Source organism: Labrus bergylta, chromosome 8 (genome assembly GCF_963930695.1).
Source record: "Labrus bergylta chromosome 8, fLabBer1.1, whole genome shotgun sequence".
NCBI lineage: Eukaryota > Metazoa > Chordata > Actinopteri > Labriformes > Labridae > Labrus > Labrus bergylta.
This window is the reverse complement of record NC_089202.1, coordinates 12,967,069-12,989,869: the sequence shown is the minus strand read 5'-3', so window position 1 is coordinate 12,989,869 and position 22,801 is coordinate 12,967,069. Positions and strand designations below refer to the sequence as shown.

At 40.0% G+C, this 22,801-nt stretch overlaps 2 protein-coding genes across 5 annotated transcripts in view; both read right to left on the bottom strand.

The window, feature by feature from the left end:
• Positions 1-15,682, bottom strand: part of LOC109986444 (threonine--tRNA ligase 1, cytoplasmic-like) — a 28,222-nt gene extending 12,540 nt beyond the window's left edge. Inside the window, exons 1-10 of one of the 4 annotated variants that reach the window (XM_065957718.1) lie at positions 15,439-15,682; positions 9,165-9,294; positions 8,833-9,050; positions 8,691-8,740; positions 8,470-8,596; positions 6,260-6,435; positions 5,724-6,009; positions 5,371-5,613; positions 4,604-4,756; positions 2,435-4,495 (exon numbers count right to left, since the gene is read on the bottom strand). In XM_065957718.1, the coding sequence (XP_065813790.1) occupies positions 2,511-4,495; positions 4,604-4,756; positions 5,371-5,613; positions 5,724-6,009; positions 6,260-6,435; positions 8,470-8,596; positions 8,691-8,740; positions 8,833-9,050; positions 9,165-9,294; positions 15,439-15,634 (3,564 nt within the window). In that variant the 5' untranslated portion in view covers positions 15,635-15,682 and the 3' untranslated portion in view covers positions 2,435-2,510. The remainder of the gene's footprint in view (positions 1-2,434; positions 4,496-4,603; positions 4,757-5,370; positions 5,614-5,723; positions 6,010-6,259; positions 6,436-8,469; positions 8,597-8,690; positions 8,741-8,832; positions 9,051-9,164; positions 9,295-15,438) is intronic. The other 3 variants (XM_065957719.1, XM_065957720.1, XM_065957721.1) reach the window with 3 other exon arrangements.
• Positions 15,683-16,233: 551 nt separating this feature from the next.
• On the bottom strand, positions 16,234-22,399 carry prpf3 (PRP3 pre-mRNA processing factor 3 homolog (yeast)). The gene is made up of 17 exons (XM_020637092.3): positions 22,239-22,399; positions 21,671-21,824; positions 20,998-21,128; positions 20,505-20,672; positions 20,316-20,402; positions 19,943-20,202; positions 19,733-19,851; positions 19,437-19,624; positions 19,158-19,324; positions 18,820-18,902; positions 18,180-18,323; positions 17,996-18,095; positions 17,742-17,855; positions 17,504-17,622; positions 17,282-17,359; positions 17,129-17,184; positions 16,234-16,999 (listed from the first exon to the last, which is right to left on the bottom strand). The coding sequence occupies exons 2-17, from the start codon at positions 21,813-21,815 to the stop codon at positions 16,850-16,852; spliced, it is 2,109 nt and encodes a 702-aa protein (XP_020492748.1). The 5' UTR covers positions 21,816-21,824; positions 22,239-22,399; the 3' UTR covers positions 16,234-16,849.
• Between the last annotated feature and the right edge of the window lie 402 nt (positions 22,400-22,801).

The window sequence follows — 22,801 nt, the reverse complement described above, 5'->3', positions numbered from 1 at the left end:
TGATTTGTCCGTTTTAGTTTTTGCTTTAAACAAAAAGAAAAGACTGGATGTATCTTGCCTCTTTGTGTATGCATATTGAACGTGATTTTAAGAGTGTGTGCATGTTCGTCAACCCAGAAAAAGGATTGGACACTCAAACACCAGTGATAAAGCATCACTGAAGAGAACAGCAGTAGAGCAATTCAACCTATCAAATGTACACAGACGATTAGAAATGTCAAGAAAAACTAAAAAAAAGTTATGTACATGAACAATTAAAATGGTGAACTTGATAATTACTTGGTGAGCAGGAGGAACCTGTGCTTAGAAAATGAATATAGCTTTCACTCTGTAGAGATTAGAGATGGTGCTTAGCTGTTTTGCACATAATTAATGTACAGTTTACAGAGGCTGGTGGCAGAATTGTATGATATTCAGTATAACATCAGGACTCTGATGATGTGCTAAGACCGTAGTAACAAACATGCTCCTCGTTATATTTTTACAATGCATGTGTGCACAAACGTCATGGAGATACATTTGCAGGTGTTCAGTGAATCTTGATGAGCTGTACTTTTAGGTCAGAGACAAACCACTCTCCATGTGAGCAGAAGGTGAGCACAGGGGCTTGAGGGCAAAAGGATGAAAATAGCAAAGAAACAAAAGAAAGGAAGGGGCCAAAATAGCAATATTATCTAAATGAACCACTATCAAAACAGTTCTTATTAGCGCCAATGTTTTTGCCCCTTTGATACCATATATGAGAGCTGCAAAGTGAAAATGGCCAATTAAATCTGGCACAAAAGTACAGCTATACATATAAAAGTATTTTAATGTTAATGCAATATGAATGGCAGCAGCTGTGTTACTATACGAAAACTATTTCTATGAAAAAAAAGGCAGAAATAAAAAAACTGAACAGCGCAAATAAATTACAACAGCGCAATCCAAGTCATAAATAATGACCAAATAAAATACCTCCCCCCCAGTTGAATTGAAACTCTGGATTTTATTCAAGTCAGTACACTTTGAAGCCTAGTGTGAGCGTAGGTCAAGCTTGAATATTCCCCCCCCCACCCGCCACCCACTACTGAGTATCTTCATGACTCAGTCTAACTTGAAGTGCGCACAGGAAAACATTTATGTTGAAAATAAAAATATACAATTATCTTCTCCCGCTTCTTCTGCAGGCGCGACAGAAACTGCAGAGAAATGCTCCTGGGGCTAAAGCTTATCCAAGGCCTCGATCACAGTAAATATGGGGTGCGTGAGTGCGGATCAAAGTCCTCATTAACAGACACAAGAGCTTGAAGAGAAAACGCTGCATCATCTCAGTTTTTTATATTTACAAGCTAAAGAGATATACTGTGGAAGAGATAGAAGGTGGAAAGGTTGAGCAAGAGAAGAACACTATTTACAGCAGGTATTCTGGAAATAAAAACAAGTGTTAACCTAAGCTGCAACACAAATCTCGTCACTTGAAAATGTGAAATACAATTGTAGGACACACGGCACACACCCAGACACTCATGGAAGAAGAGCTTATTTTGGAACCTACTTTACGATAACATTATTTTTTTGTTTTTACAGGTATAGTTTGATGTTTTGGGAAATACCATTATTGGCTTTATAGGTCTTTAAAATTTGATTTTGGGGATTAGCTTAGCATAAACACTGGAAATAGGGCAGACATCTAGCCTGGATCTCTAAACATGTAACAAAAGAAACCTGAAGCTGCAAGCGGTGATCCAGGATCACGTTGCTGCTGTGATGATATCCAGCCAACAGCTTAGACTCAATAAGTCATTGCAGCCTTCTAAAACTTCTTGTGTTATTTCAATACTTTCACTTTTGTATGAAATAAAGCTGTGAAAATTATATTATTAATTAATGATGTTGAGAAGTGTAAGGTTTGTATTTTAACCTTTTGCAGACTTGTTTTTCTATTTACAGTCTTTATGTTAAGTGAAGCTATTCAGCTCTGGTTTGTGTTGGATATTTAGGGTAAAGATATCAGGGTTCTATTGATCTTCTGTTACTCGCATTAAGAAACTAAACAAAATCATTTCCTAAAATATCAAACTGCTCCTTTTATTTTCTATGCCTCTCTTTAAAGTTAGGAATCCCAACAATCACTCATTAAAAGTCGGCAAACTCTTAATAAAATATTGTTTCATTTCTGCTGTTACTGTCTTCTGATGATGTAACTTTATTGAGACCTGATGACACTAATCTACTGTGTATGCAGAGAAGGAAAAAAAAAAAAAGAGATAGACTGAGGTTTGTTACATAACACTGTACTATGTAACTGATAACCTCACAGCTGTACTGTACAGTGTAGGATGACTGGCTGGCTGGCTAGCTGTAGCATGACGTTTTAATAAGCTATTTACACACAGCCTAAGGTAGTTTTAATTCAAGCTATTTGACAGAGTAAAGATATCTGGGTTCATACCAGCAGGGCTAACACACATTCTGCACTTCAGCGCTGTTGTTTGAACTTCTCGTTCAGCCTGTCATAGACGACCGCTTCAGTAGCGTGGGGGTAGAAAAGGTCTCTTCTGTGCATGGAAGGGACCACCTGTAAAGGGAGGACCGGCCCGCTTGCCCCTGCGAAACCCCCCTATGGGGTGATCTTGGTAACGATGCTGAGGGGGGTTTCGGCCTCGCAGCAGAGGTCTCTGTGGGATGGGGACTGAAAGCATTGGGGGTCGGGTAGTGGGAAGGTTGAGGAGGGGAACGGGGTTAGGGGTTTGATTGCGGGACATAGCTGGAGGACTAGCAGGGGGCTTGTGGAGAGAAGGGGCTGTATCGACCGCAGGGGAGTTTGGCGTGGAGGGAGAGGTTGTGGAGGATGTGGGGGAGGGGGAAGGTGGAGGAAGAGGTAGATTTAAAGGCTCCTTCACTCTGCCCAGTAATGGGAGAGGAACACCAGGGTTACCTAGTCGGAGGGGAGGGGGGGCATGTCGGTTGGCATAAGGCTCTTTAACTGTGCCAGGGCGGAGCAGCTTAGGCGGCTCACCCAGCAGTGATGACATGAGGGGCTGAGGGCCTAATTTGCCTCCTCTGGGCCCCAGCCCGCCTCGCTCTGCACCTTCAGGTCTGACAGGGAGAGGAAGAGTTAGGGAGCGATCGACAGGGACCAACACTCCCCCAACCATGACAACAGAGGGAACAGCGGGATGGATAGGTGGAGGGGATATGCGCTGCAGCATGGGAGGCGGAGGGGGTCGGGGAATAGGTGGAGGAGCGTTGAAGAAAGGGGATGCGGGAGGAGGATGCTGGTGGAGGAGGGATGGAGGAGGATTCTGCATGTTATCTGCATGGAAGGGCATTTGGAACTGAGCAGGTGGAGGAGGATGAGAATGAGGATGGGACGGAGGAGGGTGGAGATGTGCAAGAAGGAGATGTGGTGGAGGAAGCGGCATGTTGGGGGTCATGTCCTCGGCGCCACCCTGGACAATATTGAGAGGCGGGGGGGCAGCGTGGGGTGAGGGAGGCTGAGCTTCCATGTATTCCTCCTCCTCGTACCACATTGCTCCCCCTGGCCGACTGACGGCTCCTCCCCCTCTCCGAGACCCTCTGCCAAACATGCGGATGCTCTCAACTGTCTTGATGCGCTCTCCAGCGAGTGGGCGGTTGGAGTAGCCTAGAGTCTGGATGGGTGCCCCTTCAGTGCAGGGTGAGACTAGTGTCTCGATACGATGATACTGGCCTTCCTTCTCACCAGGGCCAGGAGAGCCTAGGCCTTTTCCTTTGTCCTCTCGCTTTCCACTCAGACCACTGTCGTCTGAGCCGGTGCTCGTTTTACGAGAGCCTGCAGAGAGCCTCCTTTCTCCAATCCCTCTGTTGTTTCCCATGATCCTTAGCTGGCTGTGCTGTCCATCTTTTTTACCCTTCATGTCATAACTAGGAGAAGAGGAGACCGGCTTTTTCACTTCATCTAATTTTGATCCGCTCTTCTTCCCGGCTCCGTACCGAGATGAGGAGGAGGAGCTAACAAAGTCCCCGTTGCTGTTGCTTCCTGAAGGGGTGATCACAGCGTCCCAGGGTTCGCCACGGTACGCCGTCGGTGAGAGGGTATGACCTCCAGATGACCCTAGAGATTCTGACACACTCCCAGGCGTGTCCATGATCTCATCCTGGGTGGGGGTACAGGCAGCCTCGTCTCTCACCGGGGTTCCATCAACCCCATCAGGACTGACATCACCCAGCGCGAGACTAAAGCCTGGATTACCCTGCAAGAAACTATTGATTTTTGATTCTAGACTGGGGGGAGAGACAGAGGGGACAGAGGGGCGAGGAGGGGGTGGTGGAGGAGGAGGGGACAGCTGTCCATCTTTCCCCCAATCTCTGGTTCTGCCTGGTGTGTCTCGTTTGAAGCTGTTCCCTGGGCTGGGTTTAAGTTTGGGGGTGGTTGGGCTGAGCAGAGTTTTTACTGCTGATGATTCTGGGGAGGTTCGGGTGGGAGGAGCCGAGGCAGTGTTTGTCACACTTTGCAGAAGGGAGGATAAACCTGCACCATGACAGAAACAGGAGGAAAAACAGATTACAACTTAACAAACAGAAAAGGTCAGTAATGCTGAATAAATGGTGTTTAAAATGTAAAACATGTGCATTTTACCAGGTGTGTTTGTTTTGGACAGAGCATTGAGAATGCCTTCAGGTGTGATGTCCACTCGTGACAGAATGCTGGCCAGTGCAGGGCTGGAGGGTGTCACTGACTGGCCAGAGGGAGTGGTGGGTGTTGCAGGAGACGGCCGAGCAGGGCTGGCTGCTAAGAAAAAATTTAAGATAGAGAGGGTTTGGTTAAAGAGAGGTTCTGAAAACTCAGATGGTTTAAATCCCCCTAAAACTTGACCCCTAACTTTTATTGTGCTTTACACACCCATTAAGGTCTCTCAGATCAATATTTCTATGATCATATAAACCAAAATATTATTTGAAATATACAAACCCAAATCATTTTTTTGTCAAAAGAAATTTAAGTTTCAGCTATTGACATACACTTAATTAATACATTATTTGTACCAAGATGTAATACATTCATATTCTTTTTTCAGTTTAATTTTTAATATTTTACAGTGACAATATCAAGGTTAGTTCAAATCCTCAAATGTTCAACTCGTATAGAGCATACAGATGCTTTTTACCTAGATAGAAAAAGAAAACAAAACTGGGAAACAGATCTGACTTACGCGTTCAATGCTCCAATCTTATGTATAATGGTCAATATTAAAATATATCTCAAGGTGCTGGGGGGGGGGGGGGATTCCAGGGTTAGGGTAAATGTAAAATTTGTTTCTCACAATGACTTCTTTATCAAAGACTTCTGTCTGGCATGTTGAGCATTGGGTTCTAGATCTATTGGGCCCCGCCCCCTGAACATACCTGTATTTTTCATGGCAGAAGTGAGCGAGCTAAGAATGGAGCTGATCTTTCCAAGATCCACCTTCTCCAGATTGACTCCCAGAGGGGTTGCTGGAGCAGAGGTAGGAGTCACTGGAGTTGCCGTGGCAGCAGCAATATTGTTGGCCTTCGAAGCTTTAGTCGGTGTGGTCGGAGATTTTAATGCTGCGTCTGACTTTGTAGCCTTGGCAACAGCAGCATTCCCCTTGTCGTTCTTCTCACCTGCTAGTAAGATAATTCAAAGAGCTGATACATTTTCAAATCGACATGACAACACAGCTGGACAGCCTAATATGGATCTATAACAAACATTGAGACCCTCTGTAGCCACTAACCCCCTGCTGTGACAGCATCAGCCTCTTCATCAGACATGTCCATGTCCTCCATGTCTCTGTTGTCACTTGGTAGTTCTCCATCATCCATGGCCTTGCCATCCAGCTCTGGATCCACCTGTGCTCTGCTAGGCCCCAGTCCGAGGAATGGGGAATCAGAGCCAGTGGGAGATGGGGCGTCTTCGGAGGGGGAGGGGATGGGAGAGTCCTCAGGTCCAGGTAGAGTCGACTTGAGGGAATCCAATTTCCTCTTAAGACTGGCCACACGGTTGGCGAATGCATTGTACGCCTGAGCAGATTGGCAGAAAGAATCAGAATTATATGACAGACAATGTGAAAATAATATGTAATTACCTGATCCAGAGTTATCAAAAGAAGAATAACTTTAAAGTAAATTAACAGTATTTTGAAGTAAAACAGGAGCAGTGCCACGTAACATAAGTAACAAATAAACACAAAGTTAACCTGCATATCTTTAGATTTTTCCAGATGTTTTTGTAGTCATGAAAAATAAGGATAATATTCAACTTAACACTCACATTGGCCACAATCTTAACCTCCTTATACTGCATCTCGTAGAAAATGTCTGCATTTCCCAAAGCTTCCAGCAGGGGAGGCCCTGTTTTCATCTCTTTGTCAAGGAAGCTGACAAACTCCTGCAACTTCAAACTTCCATCCTCAAAGTCCTTTGCAAACTTGTTCCCTCCTGCTTTGTCTGGGAGAGGAGGAGACGGTTGAAAAACAGAAAAAAATAAACAATTAAAAATTAAAATGTTTTCATGTTGTTCAATACAACAAATCAATGACAATGTGAATTTCAGTTCACATTTCTCAATAAATGTATTTGTTAAATTTACATATCATGAATTGGCATTAAGGACAATTACAACATAATTCAATTCAAAAACCGTATTTGGGCTGTATAATGTTTGATTTCTGAGGTTTTTGTATTTAGAATATGACATCTGTAACGTCAAACTGTCTATTGTTTTAAACTTGAGAGCATGCAATAAAAAACTGGGCTATGTATAAAATAAAGAGCCAGTATCCTGAGCCTGCCTTACTCAAAATATGAGAAGTTATAATGATGACAACAAATGTTCATCTATAAATAACTAATTCCAAACTAATTTACAAATAGTGATGGTGTTAAAAAATGCGTTTATATTTATTGTGAACAAACTTTTTTTAAAAAAAGTTGAAAGCTGAAAATAATTCTGTAAAGGAGAACATGAACAACAAATAAACAAATAAGGGAAAAATAAATGTAATATTGGTGCAAGAACAATACACGAGAATACAAGAATTATAGTGTTTAATGCTCAAAATTTCCAGGGGGGAGGATCCCAAGGCTTTATTTGTTATTTTTGCTTTATCCGTGGGAATGAACACATTAGCTTTTGTTTTGTATGGATTTGACTTTTGAACAAGGTACATTAATTTGATTTAATGTGAGATTTGTACCTCATTCAATTACAGAATTGTTAAAGTTTCTTTCTAGGAGAGGTACCACCATCGCCTCAAGTAGTGGGACTACTACAAATAAACTAAATTCAAATTAAAAATCTTTCATGCAACATAAAACATTAAATTAATCTCATTATTGTGGTGAAATCTCGGTTATTTTGTGTTTGGCTTTTATGTTAGTTTAGGGACTCTGAAAGTGTTAAAGCAGTGAACATAATTCTCTCATGAGTTTTGAGTTTGATATTAAACTACTCTGTTTTGAAATAATCATTTAAGAAAATAACAGATTCAATAATTAACAGCGTGAGCTTAATTCAGGAAGTAGCATTGATTTTTGTTCTTTATTATTTCATAATGTAGAGTTTTCTTGTTACATACTGGAATTTCAACCACAAAGTGTTGCATAAATATTTACAAGCATGTAAGGAATTACAGTAAGGAATCTCAAAATGTCCTGAGGGAGTGACCCCTGACCCCCCTCCTATTACCTGTGTCTCACTAATTTTAAATGAACCCTGTACTGTTGTGGAGCCACTGGGCTACCTACAGCCAATGTTGCCCACTTAACAAAGTGACCAGACCACAGAGAGCCCTAATGCTCCTTGGCAATAATTCCCTAACTGATAAGAATTTGGTAAGCAAACTCAAAAAAACATGAGATATTATAAATAATGATAGAAAAGTGAAATAGAAATATCCTGGATGGCTACTTCATGTCTATGCTGAGCCCTGCATGCTAACCAGTTTAACATTTTCAAAACAAGAATAGATACAACTACACTTATCTATACACCTCAGGAAAAAACACAGGAAGCAGACAGCAGGGACATATTTTATCTTAAATAATTTAAAGTCTGGGCCACTACGGTTACATATTCTCTGTGGTAAAGCGTCTCGAGATAACTTTTGTTTTGAATTGGCACTATAAAAATAATGATTGTTTGACACAGTTGTAACACTCCCTTAATATCATCCAGTCTGCAGGTGCTACTGTGTCATGTGACTTTGGTGTGTTTACGGCATGTAGCCTATTCTTAATATTACTGTCCATAAACTACCACTATTATTTGATATGATCCTGAACATAATATAAACATTTCAGGGGACAATGCCATCTGTTTTGGGAACTCTGATATGAAATAAGGAGAATACTTGAACTATTTTCCAGCACATTTAGCTTTATCTCTCGTTTTTTCATAACTGGAAAATTGGTCGACTATTTTCCAGGTTTTGGAAAATCCAAGTTTATGAGAAGGAGGAAATTTAGTGAGTGACCTCTGACCTTTAAGTCTCTTCAGAGCCTCTGTGCTGCAGACGTCCACCCTAAGAGCAGACAGCTGCTTCTCCCTGAACTCCTCTTCTGCAACCACCCGCTTATATGTGGACAACTGCTCAATGAGGGCGTTGGGCTGTTGAAAACAGAGAGCATATCAATTAAGACGATGAAAAAATAACAGCTCTTATAATAAAAATAATGTTTAATGTATAATCACAAAGACTTACTGTGAACTCTTCTACAATCTTGGACTTGAGGGCAGCTTTGTTGACCAGGGCTGGACAATAAAAAGACAATAACACACAATTAAAATTAGAAGTATAACGAATCATTTATAAACATATACTCCTTAAAAGCTACCAAACTCACCCGTCGCAGGAGGAGTCTCCTTTTCTTTTTCCTTCTCCTTTATTTTCTCTTTTTCTTTCTCTCTCTCCCTCTCCCTTTCCTTTTCCTTCTGCCTCTCTCGCTCTTTATCCTTTTTGTTCAAGCATGTTCTGAACTGAGCAATGACCTCCTCAGGGTACACGCTCCTCTCCTCCCAAATCACAAAGATCCTTTCCACTGACTTACGGACCTTCACATCCCTGCAATGTAAGAAATGGCACGTTACAATGTCAGCAGAAAGGCAGAACAACTATTGAGATAAAAAAAAACATGTTAAATGTTTGCTCAGCACTCCTAGAACTCTGCATACTCACTTAATGAGCTGAGCGGCGTTGGGAAGGGCTTCTGCGAAGGCCGAACGAAACACAACGGCATTCTTTCTTTTGCAGTTCTGGATCACATCATTTGCAAGGTAGAAGAGATTCAAACGGTGATTGTTGTCAGCTGGAAAAAAAAAGGAAGACAGGACGAGAAGGTTAGATTTTTTTATACAGAATATAAGAAACTGATCTAGCATGCAAACATCTTACTTAGAAAACAACTGATCCTGTGTTTTTCAAACTTGGTGTGGATGATGCTGACCAATGAGAATAAAACTCTCCAACGTCAACATTTGTGTTTTTGAGATTAGTTACAACCTTAACATGAGCATTTTAATCCTCTGATTGTAGCTGATAATTATTATAGTATAGTTCCATAAATCAGCATAAAACAGTGATGCAATCATATTTACTGAACTACTTCACACTTTTCACATTGATTTAAACACAAAACTAACAAACTGAGGGTTATTGTTGCATGTTTTGGATATTGGATAAATGGTTTGAACAAGAAAGGAATATTTCTGCCAATCTGACAGATTCAGTTTTGTTTACTGTACACTGAATGTAATCCATAGACGACCAATCCTATTCTGATACAGTAGGTGGCAGTATGCACTTTAAAATGTGTTATAAGAGTATAGTGTGCTTTCACTTTCGTTTTATTCTCATCATATGTGTTTACATATAACTGAAGTTGAAGAGGTTATTTTCGTTAGTGTAGATGAAGAGTGGGACAGAAGGTAAAATCGCTTGTCATGTGGATTATAAAATGTTCTCCATTCCACTACAGAGGAGGCTTCATGATCTTCGTAACAATATGTAAAAAACAGTCTGTGCATACATGGGTATTAATATCAACGTCAGCCAAAAGTGTGAAAATGTCAGGGTATTGAATATTGGTAGTCCAATAGCACACAGACCTATATCACTGACATGCCTTTTAAACATTTGTAATTTATTTATTCATATAAAAACATAGAAAATGTCTAAATATTTCATATTGGGTGTAGGCATTAGTACGAAATTGTCTTAGTGCAATGCTTATGAGAAAACCATGTCATGAAACTAACTTGTGTATGCTTCATTCAAATATCCTGATCAGATTACATCTACCACATCATTAAATATCATCCATTAACATCAGTTCTTCAGTTTAAGCTTTCCTTCATCCTAAATCCTTTACTCTTCTGAACTAATGAACTCCTGGACACTGAACAGATCAATGCACATTCAGAGTTCTGTTTCAATTGTCACCTGACAAAATACTTCCTAAAATAGATGTTTAAATTTCTGGATTTAACAACTGTATTTCATTAACACACACAGTATTTTCCACAATGAAACATTGTGTCGCATTTTGGCTGCAGTTAGCATCTGAAGTACTCTGTCCCCCTCCCCCATTCCCCCGCTGGCCTGCACTCACAGCTCCAGGCCGAAGCACACCTCTTAAAAGCGTGCCAGGGTCAGTCAATCAAACTGGACTTCAGGGGTGAAGCGTGCTTGGGCACAGCACAGTTTGAGTGAACCCTATGAAAAAACACGAGAGAAAAACCTCCCTGCCGTTGTGGAATCATTGCTGTGCTTAAATAAACTGTATTCATGATACCTCAATCAAAAAAAAAAGATAAAAGATAAAGGAACACAAAAGGGAAAAAATGAAAGATGTGTGCAGTGAAACAACTAGAGAATACATACGTATAACTAAGCAGTTCAGATTTACGCTCATCAAACACATCCTTTAAGCATCGACTACAAACATGTTTTCTGTTCATACATTGATTTACCTTCCTTCATTTCACATTTAGCTGTCAAATGCCATTGAAAACTGTCAAATCAGATACAGATAAAATTAAATCTTAAAATCCACAAAAAAAGAGAAACCTCAGTAGAACCTTGGCGGATATGATTATTTTTTTAAATTACCAGAAAACGTATCTACTGTAAAACTAGACCAATGAAAAGTCAATGAAATGATGCCGCCTTTATTTGGCACAGGCGTCATTACAAGATGGGCCTTTGATCATTTTCAAACAAAAATGGTGCTCAGCAAAGATGGAGAATATTTAAATTGTAACATACACCAGAATTAATATTTAAATGTGTAAAGTAGTCAAAGTAAATTGGGATGGTATGTTATTTGAAGTTTAACGGTAAGTATCTGAAGACGACACGAGCTCCAATCCTTTCAATATTTTAAAAGCTGAAATGACAACAGAGCACTAACAAGAGTCAACTCTCTCATGCAGAGGCAAACACACTCAGCTAACCAGCTTTAAAACAAAACATTGCTCCATGTGTTTGTGACTTGGATGAGGTTATTCATTAAATATATTCAGAGACGATGCAGAACTAACTTCATTTGAAGTATTTGCATTTGCATATCCCTTAAAACAATTCAGACAGTTTTGAGAATTTACTGACTGACTCATGCCAGAAAGAGCGGCTTAGCTGGCAGAAGTATCCACTTGTTTCCTTTCACAAGTTTTGACAGTATATAACAATTGACTTATTAGTATGATCTGAAAAACTTTCATATCTTCCTGCATGAATAAATTTGTCCCTTTAAAAAGGTCAAATAGTAATACAAAATTAAAATGTTACTTTTTACAACAACAAAACCTGAGGAGGATGTCCAACAACAGGACTGTGAGATGGTATCAGATTTACATTGATCAGCATAAAAATGGGAAATTATTATTCAATTCAAAATTTTCCCACTTAAGGGAAAAAATCATAATGTGTATTATCTGTTTGGTGTATTTAAAAATATATATTTCTTGTATAAATCCAATTGATCAATCAATCCTGTCAAATTGAGTCAAAAAGTTAATTAAATGTGGTTAAGATTAGCTAAGCTTCAAACACACGACATATATTCACAACTTAACACTGAAGCAAAATATAACGATAAAAAACACTTTTCAACTTTTCACTTTCAAACAGTCACACAGCACGTCAGATAAAATTACTATTACTAATTGGAGGTTATTTATACATTTTGTACTTTATTGTCTTTTTTCTGCTTAAAGTCATATTTCTGTATTTATTTTGGATCTTTCTATTTTATATATAAAAAAATATATAATATATATATATTTTGATATTTAATCTTCTCTGTGATTGTTAATTGTTTTATTGATTTTTAATGTTATATTTCAATATTTCTTTCCCCCTTTGTCTTGATGCTTTTGATGTCTTTTGTGAAGCACTTTTTCCAACGAACACTGGAGCATGTTTTAATCCCATGTCATGAACACTGCATCGCCCTGATCAATTAAACTAATTCATTCACAGAACACTGACTGATGCCAAAGTTTACCCTGGTGCAACTCTTGTATATAAAACAGAACATATTCAATAAATGTCTGAAAAGCCTTTTTATCACAGAGGATCTTATCAACCCAACATGTCATCAGTATTATTAAACATGAAGTTATTATCCCTATCTAAAAAATCTAATAAAGAACAGACACAGCAGAGCATACCATATTTAAATGAATGCAAACTGGATGTCTGCAGGGTATTAAAGAACTAGAACAAAGTTGCTATCCACTTTGGAGAATGATTGGTCCAGTGGTTTGTACTTTTCTTGTTCTTTAAAATGCCCATCTAGGATATTGCATTGCAAATTAGCTGAAGCTTTGAACTCTGGTGTTTACCATGTTTTACACCTGACTAACTTTTCCCGATGCAATGCCACTTCCACGTTGTAATGTCATAGCTCACAGCCAACATTAAATGATGATTGGTAGACGAACGGTTGGTCAAATGTCACTGTTCTCTGTAAGAAAACAATGGCCCGAACCCGCACACAACAGTTGCCCATCTCAGCAAAAGCTTTTATAATGAATTGCTCCATGTGTCGTAATGCAAGGGGATTAAAAAGCGGCGACCTCATGTTTTGCCAGAGACACTCAGCATTGAACGTGTAACTCACTAATGATGAGTCATCTCATTTGACTGAGAAGCAGACGAGATCAGCTAGCTCTGCAAGATGTTCTCAGGGTACAGTAACATTTGACCACAATGTTTTTTTAAGTTGTTGGAGCAGCATCATGAGCAAGAGAGTGGCTCATTTACATTTATAAACTATATGTTTAACTTGGATTAAGTTTGCATAATAAATGAACTGTTGTTGTAATTTACTTTTAATGTAAATGTTCATATGAACATGTTTTTTTTATGTGCACACATTGGCTTCCACATATAAGAATCTCTAATATGAGAATTAGCGTCATGTTACAAAATGCAACCACATGCAAACCGAAACATCTGCTAAACCTTACTTCAAAAATACTTTTTCAACAAATAGTATCTCACAGCAATTAAAGTATCTAACAAACGATGTCCATTTACTTCTCAGAAAAAGACAGGAAACTTTACTTTTGGAAACCCAGTACAATGATGAGTCAATCAAAATGAAAAATATCTCCTTTAATCACTGTGACTCAAGTCCTTGCTAAAGTAAAAAAGTAAATCCCCCCTGAAAAGAAAGTAAGATCTATTCTGGGAGGGATTACTGCAAAAAATAATTATCGGAAAAAGACTCAAACGTACAGTTAGTTTATGACTAACCCAATAACGACTAATATAAACCTCCAAGTCATGCATTATGCATGCAAGATATTGGAAACATCCAAAACTGTTATCTGCACACTATTTCACTTCATCAGCCAAAAAAATATTATATTTATATATAGAGAGACAACTTAAAAATATGTGGTCTTTGGGTCCTTTTGTTCTTCTCACACTAAGATGAAATTGACAAAAATGTGTAAATTTACTGAACCATTCACCACTCCAGATTTCAGGGACCATTTCTCTAAAATTGATGCATGACAGTTGAAGGCATACTATATTTGTGAGGTAGAATGAGAACAACATTAAGTTCAGAATGGCATCAACTTTACTATTGTAATGAAGTAAGCAGACTCAAAAAAGAAAAATGATCCACACAAAAAAGTGAAGACAAAAATCAATGTTGACAGAGAGAATCTTGCCTTAACATAAGCTAGAATACAAGAGAAGTGAAATGGTGTTACCGCCGTGTTCACTAAATAAACAAACTCTTTCAAATGATCGATAATGGATAATTGTATAGTCATGAAATAGACACTGCAGAGGCTGATGTGTTATTGTAAGTAACACACCAAGAGTGGAGTGGACCTCATTGCAGTATTTAAATGGGCATGCAGGACTGCCAATACCTCCTAAATCATACAGAGTAAATGTGTTGACATCTGATTATGTCAGATTAGTATGGTGCAATATCTGTATAACATGTATGTATTATGTTGCCAATGTGACTGTCTATCAATAGTAGTCAGACCAGCTGTGAAGTCTCAGATAAAACAAAGTAATGTGGGCGAACTTGGAAAGTTTAGGGAGAAAAAGTAATAACCAGGGTTTGGTGAGGCTTAACACATGATAGATAAAAAAAACAACAACTTCTGTTTTGTTTACAATTTCACAAAACAAAACCAAAGGCCACCAACCAATTAATTGCAAACTTGCGTGTACAAAATAATGTTTATAGAGTGTATAGAGCTACATTTTCAAGGTGTATAAAGCATGCTGATTGACCTCTTTCAAATAGTCAAGTTAAAACTACTAGTACTTGTGCAAAGATTGATCAGAAGAAAGTAAACCCATTGCAAAGACAGTTTAGCGCTTAGTGGTGCATAATTAATCTATGTGGTCTGACACTATGATTCACTTTATACTCGCTAGAACAAGCTTATCTAAAAGAAGTAACCTTAACCATGCTCAATCCACACATGTTACCTCTGCATCATCATTAATTACTCATGTACGACGGTAACGAGGGAACACTGAAACCCTCACAAATACCGTGTAAATACTATTAATAGACCGTGCACTGAGATAAGCATTTAAGTGCACGGTTGTTAAGTGCTAAATAGCTAAATGTGTCGTCCACAGCGTGATCCTCGGGAGGCCCAGCTGTAAACACTATGAGCGTCATGAGCAGCGCAGAGTTAGCATTAGCCTAGCTGCTATACGCGGCTAATTTCAAGCAGTGGCAACAACGCCAGCCTTTTCTAAAAGTCGCACACCATCAGAACACCACTTTAGGAATTATCCAGCATTGCTTTTTTTTGCACAGGATTGTCTTGCACTCACGCTACATTAGGGGTTAACAGGGCAAGCCCCTGCTTCAGGTTTGCAAGTTCATCCCGTCAACACAGACATGCATCTTGAGTTAGCTAACGCGAGCTAGCTAGCGGGTTAGGTAACGTTAACTCACATTTCTTGAGCCACTTCATCCAGTGGCGAACAATGAGGCCGTGGTGCTTTTTGTTTTCAATGCACCAGGTTGATAGTCCCTGTATTGACTCCATAGTGTTGGATACTCCTTGAAACCTCCGGTCTAAAGACGCTTCAAGAGCCGCATTGGAGCTGCGGGCTCCGTGGCCACTTGCAGCCCCTGAACCAGCCGCCATCTTTCCAGCTCCGGTGATCGTCTGCTGCTTGTGCGGACGAGAGACCGAGCAAAAACAGTGATGTAGACGACTAGAAACACGCCCCCTCCTCCTCCTCCCCCCCGCCACCCACCCACCTTGTTTTTCTACATTTCAATAATACAAGTTTTTCCTCACACAGCTATAGGTCACAACTTCAAAATACAGCAACAAAAAAAAACATAAATAATGATGTGTGGTATCTCGTGCTGCCCATCTATGTTATGCATGTTGAGATACATGCTTCTCACACATACAGGCCCGGAATACACACATGCACAAACAACATTAATGGAGAGATGTGAAGAGGGGCTGCTTCACTGGGAGCTTCGATACTTTGCTCAAAGGCACCTCTCCAGCTACCAGACCATCTTCCATGTTTTGGTCCCTGCAGACTAATCTACTGCTGCCTGCAAATCTTGACATTGGATCTGTATTAAATAGAATAACTTCATTGATTTATTATTGATCCCAAACTGGGAAATTGTTGTAAAACACAGACTGTAAATATTAAAGTTTGAATTTTCTCGTCAAAAAAATCTATTTATCAGTGCAGTGGATTCAAATTAGCGGACAAATGGTAAGAAGTTTGTTGTTTATTTAAGGCTGCGTCTGTGGAGTAACAAAACAAAACATACGGTAGCTACATGTGTCAAATAGAGCTTTGTTTCTCTAATGCAAAAAAAAAAAAAGATTGGAGGGTACGTTTTATTTTTAATTTGTAACATGACCTGGGAATCCTTTCAGGTTTAACTATAAATGTGTTCGCACAATCCCAGTGCAGTCATTCGCTGATGTGACTCAAACATGGATTATCAGTGTGTACATGGGGGTTTTCATCAGAAAAATGACAGCCTATTATGACACTAATTCTCGCAGTACTAAAGTACGCCTTAAGTACGTGATTTAAATCGCACAGTGCAATCTGTCAGGAGCATTCAATGGCATACAACGTCTGTTAGAATAGCCTATCACCAAAGAGATGAGCACTGATGCAGGCATACATACACATATACACCCTGATGTGTTACATATTCTTCCACAAAAGGTTTATTGTTTGTCCTTTTTCATCACGTCCCTTGATGAAGTCTGTCTGCCACCAGTTGAAAGCAGCCGGTCAGTGAGTGCTGACTGGCTGGTGAGGCTGTGGGTCTTGGGGTTTCGTAAAAGGTGTGCTGACTTCTTTTCTAGCACGTTTCAGTCATCTGTGCAGTCCAACACACTTTGGCTGAGAGCTAGATCCCAGTAGTGTTCTGTGCCGTGTTTTTTGAAGTGTTCTCTGGCCATGCTCTCTGTTGGGCACTGCTTGAACTTCATATCACCAAAACTACGCTCTTTAGCCGTGCCCTGGAGAACCGAGCAGAATCATTAGACATCGCATGAGACCACAGATAAAAACGGTGCAGATTCATTTTTATTACAATAGAGTTACAAAACAACAGCCTGCACTAGAAAGTACAATGTGTGAACTCTTACCTCCCAAATCAACCAGCACTTGTTGTTCCTTTTTGTATCATCATCACCATCTGGATCTTATAGAAAAAAATAAATAAAATAAGTTTAGTGTCCCTGAAACAAGCACAAAGCCATGACGACTATTGTAATGCTTATAGGGAAAGTAACTGTTACCATCTCTTTTACTGTTGTGTTCCACCCATTTGATTCTGTGCATCATCAGCTTCTTGAACTTTTTCTGAGATTTAGGGCCTAAAGTAGGAAAACATTTACATTTATATCTGACATTGGTAATCCCTGTCTTTTTTTTATTTCTCAAGGGTATCAAGAAATAAAACCTTGCAGAGCCTCGGCCCGTTTGAAATGACACAATCAACTGTTAGCTTTATCTCTTACCTCCCTCCACCACAACAAGGTTAACATCTCTGTGCAGAACGACTGTGCCCGTCAGGTACAGCTGGTTGGCATTGGCCTCCACTTTAAACTTCTTAGCAGGATTTTGCAGGTTACGGATCCTGTACAAAAGGGGGGGGGGGGGGTAAGGTGCTTAGAGTTGACACACTTCCATGACACCAACACACACATAATATTTGAACTACAGTACGTGTTCTCTCCTCTCCTCACAGATCCACACCTGTAAACTGCAATGTGAACACCATCTGTGAGGTCTTCTTTTAACTTTTTCACTTTCTTCTCTTTCCTCTGCTCCGCTGTGAGCTTGCGAGCTGCATTTGCCTCCTCATGAGCCCTGCAAAGAAGAAAGGGAAAGAGTCAAAAACCTCCAAGAAATATTTTATTGTTCACAACTTATCATGCATTGTCAAAGAGAAAATTTAGAACAGTGTATGAGTGAGGGGGAAAGCAGAGTTGAGATTTACTGTTACTAACTTTTGCCTCTTGGCCATCTGCGCTCTGACGTGGGCCTCTACCTTTGTGGGGTCCTGAACCGCCTCTGTCCCCAGCACTCTCATCAAGTTTGAGATGCGTACTGAGATCAAGAAAGAAACATTAGTTACACTCTGTCTCATATTTTAAGTAGTACTTTGTAACTTGTATTTTTCTGGTTGGCTACCTTTAGGTTCTGGCGGCGGCATCAGTCCCAGACGAACCTTCTCTTGGACTTCTTTTTGCCCCTCTCTTCTCGTCTGTCTTCTCAGTTTCTTCTGTTCTTTCTTTGTCAGGTAAACACCAAGCGTTACTGGCTTATCTGTGTCGACTGTGATAAAGAGGAGGACATGCACTGGTCAGGGACACAACAGGAAAAATAGCAATAAATCAGGGAATATTTGGACTCTATCGGACAATGGATCTCATCTGTTAGAAACTATTCCATAGAGGGAAAGACTTCTGGATCGAGGTCTGAGCTGCAAAAACAAATTGGAGCATCTGTCAATTTAATTGGGTAATGAATCAAAGAGGAATGTAAATCCAGAATAAAGTTGTCTGCAGTGCAAAGCAAAAACAATAGGAACAGCAATGTTCATGATTCATCTTATTTTATATCCAATTAAAAAAATACTTTTAATGCAAGTTTGTCTGATTTCACTCAAGATTTTATATCCATTTAAAAACACGTTTATTTATATCAATAACAAACAACAATGTTATAAACAAGTTCCTGTATACAATTCACCACAGACTGGTATCTCTCACTTGGTTAAAGACACACATACTTTTGGAGCACCTGTAACAGTGCGATGACTGACACTAACCTGGGGGGCTAATTTGCGCAGGATGTTCTACCAGATTGGTCACACCGAAGAGCTCAAAGTCTTCAAACTTTGTGGCAGGTGTTCTTCATGAAATGAAAGGGAAAACATTCTCTTAGTTAGAGTTAATGGATTGTACAAATTCTGAAAACAGTCCAACATTTTTACGTAACGTCATGCCAAGTTTATTTTAAGTTTTAGGTATTTTGAACAAATGTGTAATGCAAACTCAGAGACTGAGAAAGAAAAAAAAAAGATAAATAAGAGAGATGGGGATGACATTATCTAGGTATCTGGATGGCTCTAAAGTACTAAGTGTTGGAGCTGCTGTAGTTTCTTACATGTCCACGTTGGAGGGTAGGATGAAGGAATCCCACCACTCAATGTTAGGCACCTCCCATTCTCCAATCTCCTTCTTGGGGGCAATCAGTGCCAGCTTGGTAGATGCTTGAATTCCCGTCTTCTTTGCTGCCTGGGCAATCTCACACTGCAACCTTTCCAACTGGGCCTAATGGTCAAAATCAATGCAGGGAAGACATGGGTAAAGTTGCTTTTTATCATGTTTAGACTTCATCCAAATAAACACTAATGTGGACACAAGACATAAATTAAATCGCCACCTTAGTTCTTATTCTCTGAGCAATCTTCTCAAAGCGCCCCTGGTCGTGGAACTTGAAGCCCCTGCGAGTGCGCTGAGCTGGTGTAATGGTCACACGCTGGTCAAAGTAGGATGTGGACTCCAAGTCGTCTCCAGGCTTCTCCTTTAGCTGCTGACGGAACTGCTCCCTCTTTACTGCCCTAATGTTCGCTGAACAAACAGACAGACAAACAAAATTAGTGGAAGAACCCCAAAACAAGATACAAACTAGTGTGTGTGTGTTGGGTTAGTAATGCTGTATGACAGGTGAACACATACCTTTCAGTGTGGGCATGCGATGTGTTAGTTCAACCTCTTTGCCACTGGCATCAACAGTTCTTCCGTGGTCGTCCAGAATAAGAGGTGTTGGCTTGTTCACCTCCTTGATTTCTACCTTTCTATAGAGAGACAAACAGACAACACTTTCTGTTTTCAAAATGCTAGGTCAACAATAGATATAAAAATCCCATATACTGAGACACTACTTACGGTGGGGCGATTCCCATAGCATGTAGATTAGCTAGAGCTACAAGATTGTGAGGCCCAGTGTTCCCCATGGCACCCAGTATACCAGGTTTCATGGCTAACTGGGACTGGATGCGGGCCTGCAGCTCAGCAGCCTTGCGGGCCTTCTCGATAGCATCGTTCATGAAGCTGGCAGCCTGGGAAGGGGCGATTGATGAGGCACCGCCTGAAGCTGCAGCAGCCTGGCCGAGAAGCCGGGAGACTGGAGGGGATTCCATTTGTGTCTGCAGAATTCGAAGGGGCAAATGTTAAATGCACTGCCTAAAACAGCTAATATGATTTCCAGTAAGTGAGGGCTTAAAGTTTATAATGAACAGAAAAGTGTTTTTTTAATTACCTGTGAAGTGGGGACTGGAGAGGAAAAGCTCAGTTGTTTCTTCCTTTCTTCTATCTGCTTTGTGGCTGCCTCCATCATCTGTTTTATCTACAGATATACAGAAATAAAGGTTTGTAAATGCAGAAAGTTTACCATCATAAAACTCAAAACAACAATCGTATACATGTCACTGAGGCAATTAACTCCTACCTGCATTTTGGTGAGCATGCCAGGGCTCTCAGATGGAGGTCCAGGTATGACCTCTGGCTCTTCCACCTCCTCGAAACGAGGAACCCGCTTTCGCTTTGCAACTGTCCCATCTGCTGACTCTGATGTTTCTCTCATTGCACCCGTTTCAGCCTCATCACCAAACACATCCTGAGACCAAACACCCAGAACAGACACACCAATATAGCATATAAAAGTAAGTATTTGTAAACTTTGTCTGGTAATATGATTTAATATATAGCTCTGTTCTCAAAATATGTTTAAATATGAAGTTCAAATTGGAAGTAGGTAATAACATTCTGTTTTTTGTCAATAACAGTCATTATCTGATTTCTTCACATTTTAAAGGTGCATGTTAATTTACTCTGTAATATCAAGTACTAACACAGATAGCTTTGTTTTAAATATTTGGTCATGCAGTACCAAAACAGACTTTTCCAGTTCAAGTACGCAACAGTTTTTTGGGGTTTTTTACCCTAAGGTCTCTCTTGCGGTTCTTTTCCCCTGCTCCTTTGTTGCCACGGGCACTGCGGCTTTCCTCCAGAGCTTCAAAAAGGCGCTCCACAAAACCACCAGCTGAGTCGTCAAGGAACGGACGCAGTTGGTCTGGGGTGGGAAAGAATGTCAAATCACTAAGGAGTTAAAGAAATCCTCTCCACATCAACAGAGAGTGTCTTTAATGCACCGGGGGGAAAAGAACAGATCTTTTTTTTGTATCATGATGATTATACTGATAATCTCATCAAAACCTGGAAAACATGGATCCCACAAAACTGAACAAACAAAAACAAACTGATTCATTTTAATTTGGAAAGTTGTGTCTTAAAGGGGGGGCCCTGGTGTAATGGATATCCTATCCTTTAAACGTAATAACCTTTTCAGTGCATAAGGACAATATCATGAAAAAGTAGACACTGATTATATCGCAAACAATCTTTACAAAAGTTTGTAACTTACACCTACAATATGCAAATAAATAGCAAGTGCAATCTTTGCTTTACAACAAAAGCAAACATTACATATTGTTGTGCAAACACAGCTGCATACATAAGATTACCATTACACGCATTAAGGTTACATATTAGAAGGGATTTCGAATAAGCCAAATCCAATTTTGTCTTGGACACTAAAACGGTCATTAAATGTACCTGTGGTTTTCCTTTTATCCAGTCCCTTTCCAACACAGTGCAAAGCCGCAGTCACCACAGTGGGCTCCGAGAAGCCCAGCACCTTCTTCACAGTGCGCTCCACCCATGGCCTCAACTCCTCCACCTCCCGTTTAGGAAGAGACATCCTCAAAACCTGCACACAAAAAAAAAACATCCTCGTTTATTTAGACCAATGCACATGACTGTCACCTTTGTGTCTTGCAAATTGCACACCAGCTCGGGACTGTGACATTGATGTGACAGTCATAAACAAGGCTGCACCCCCCGCTGTCTCAATCTGCACTCACAGGTCCGCAAACAAACAGTATCATCCTGTTTTTAACTCGTACACATTAAGGCACAGTCAGTCCAAAGCTAACACAGTTTCTTTTCTATTTTTTCACAATTGATAACTGAAATGTTGAACAGGGAGACGTGCTAACCCTAAGCAACATAAATGCTAAATCAAATCCGCCAAAACTCCCAGGCTGCCTGCTAGCACCGTTAGCACGCCGCTGTCTGTGAGCTCCAAACATCAACGCATAGCTCCTTCATACAGTCCACAAACCTTTTGAGTTTTTTTATATCCTTTGTCACGCCGATAACGTTGCAAAAATCCAACCAGAAAAGATCAAGTTTGAGAGCAGTAAACACTCGAACTGCTTATTTTTTTCCGGAAAACTTTCTGTTTGGCCCGCCGTGCACACGACGTTTCTAATACGTGACCCGGAAGCGGAATACGACGCCTTCTTCTTCGCGATTATTGCCGCGCAGTCGCTCCGGTTCATTGTTCGTGGTTTCCACCTAGCTGCAGGTGAAAGGAGAAATACTTTTCACTCCCAGGTAACTATTATTTATGTGGAAATTGTGATAAAGAAGTATTTAAGTTAACGACTAGGCTATATTTGACCAAAAGACCATTTATGAGGTTTTAAAGGAATTTGTATATTATGTGTTCAGTAATTTGACAGCGCAGAGTTATACGGTTGGTAGACTAATATACTTTCCACCAACAACAAACATAATTATTAAGTTTAAAACATAATCATATATTGAGAATTAATTATCAAGTTGTAATAAGCTGTGTGCATGCATTTTCAGTGGTGCAGAAACAACTAATATAATAGCCCA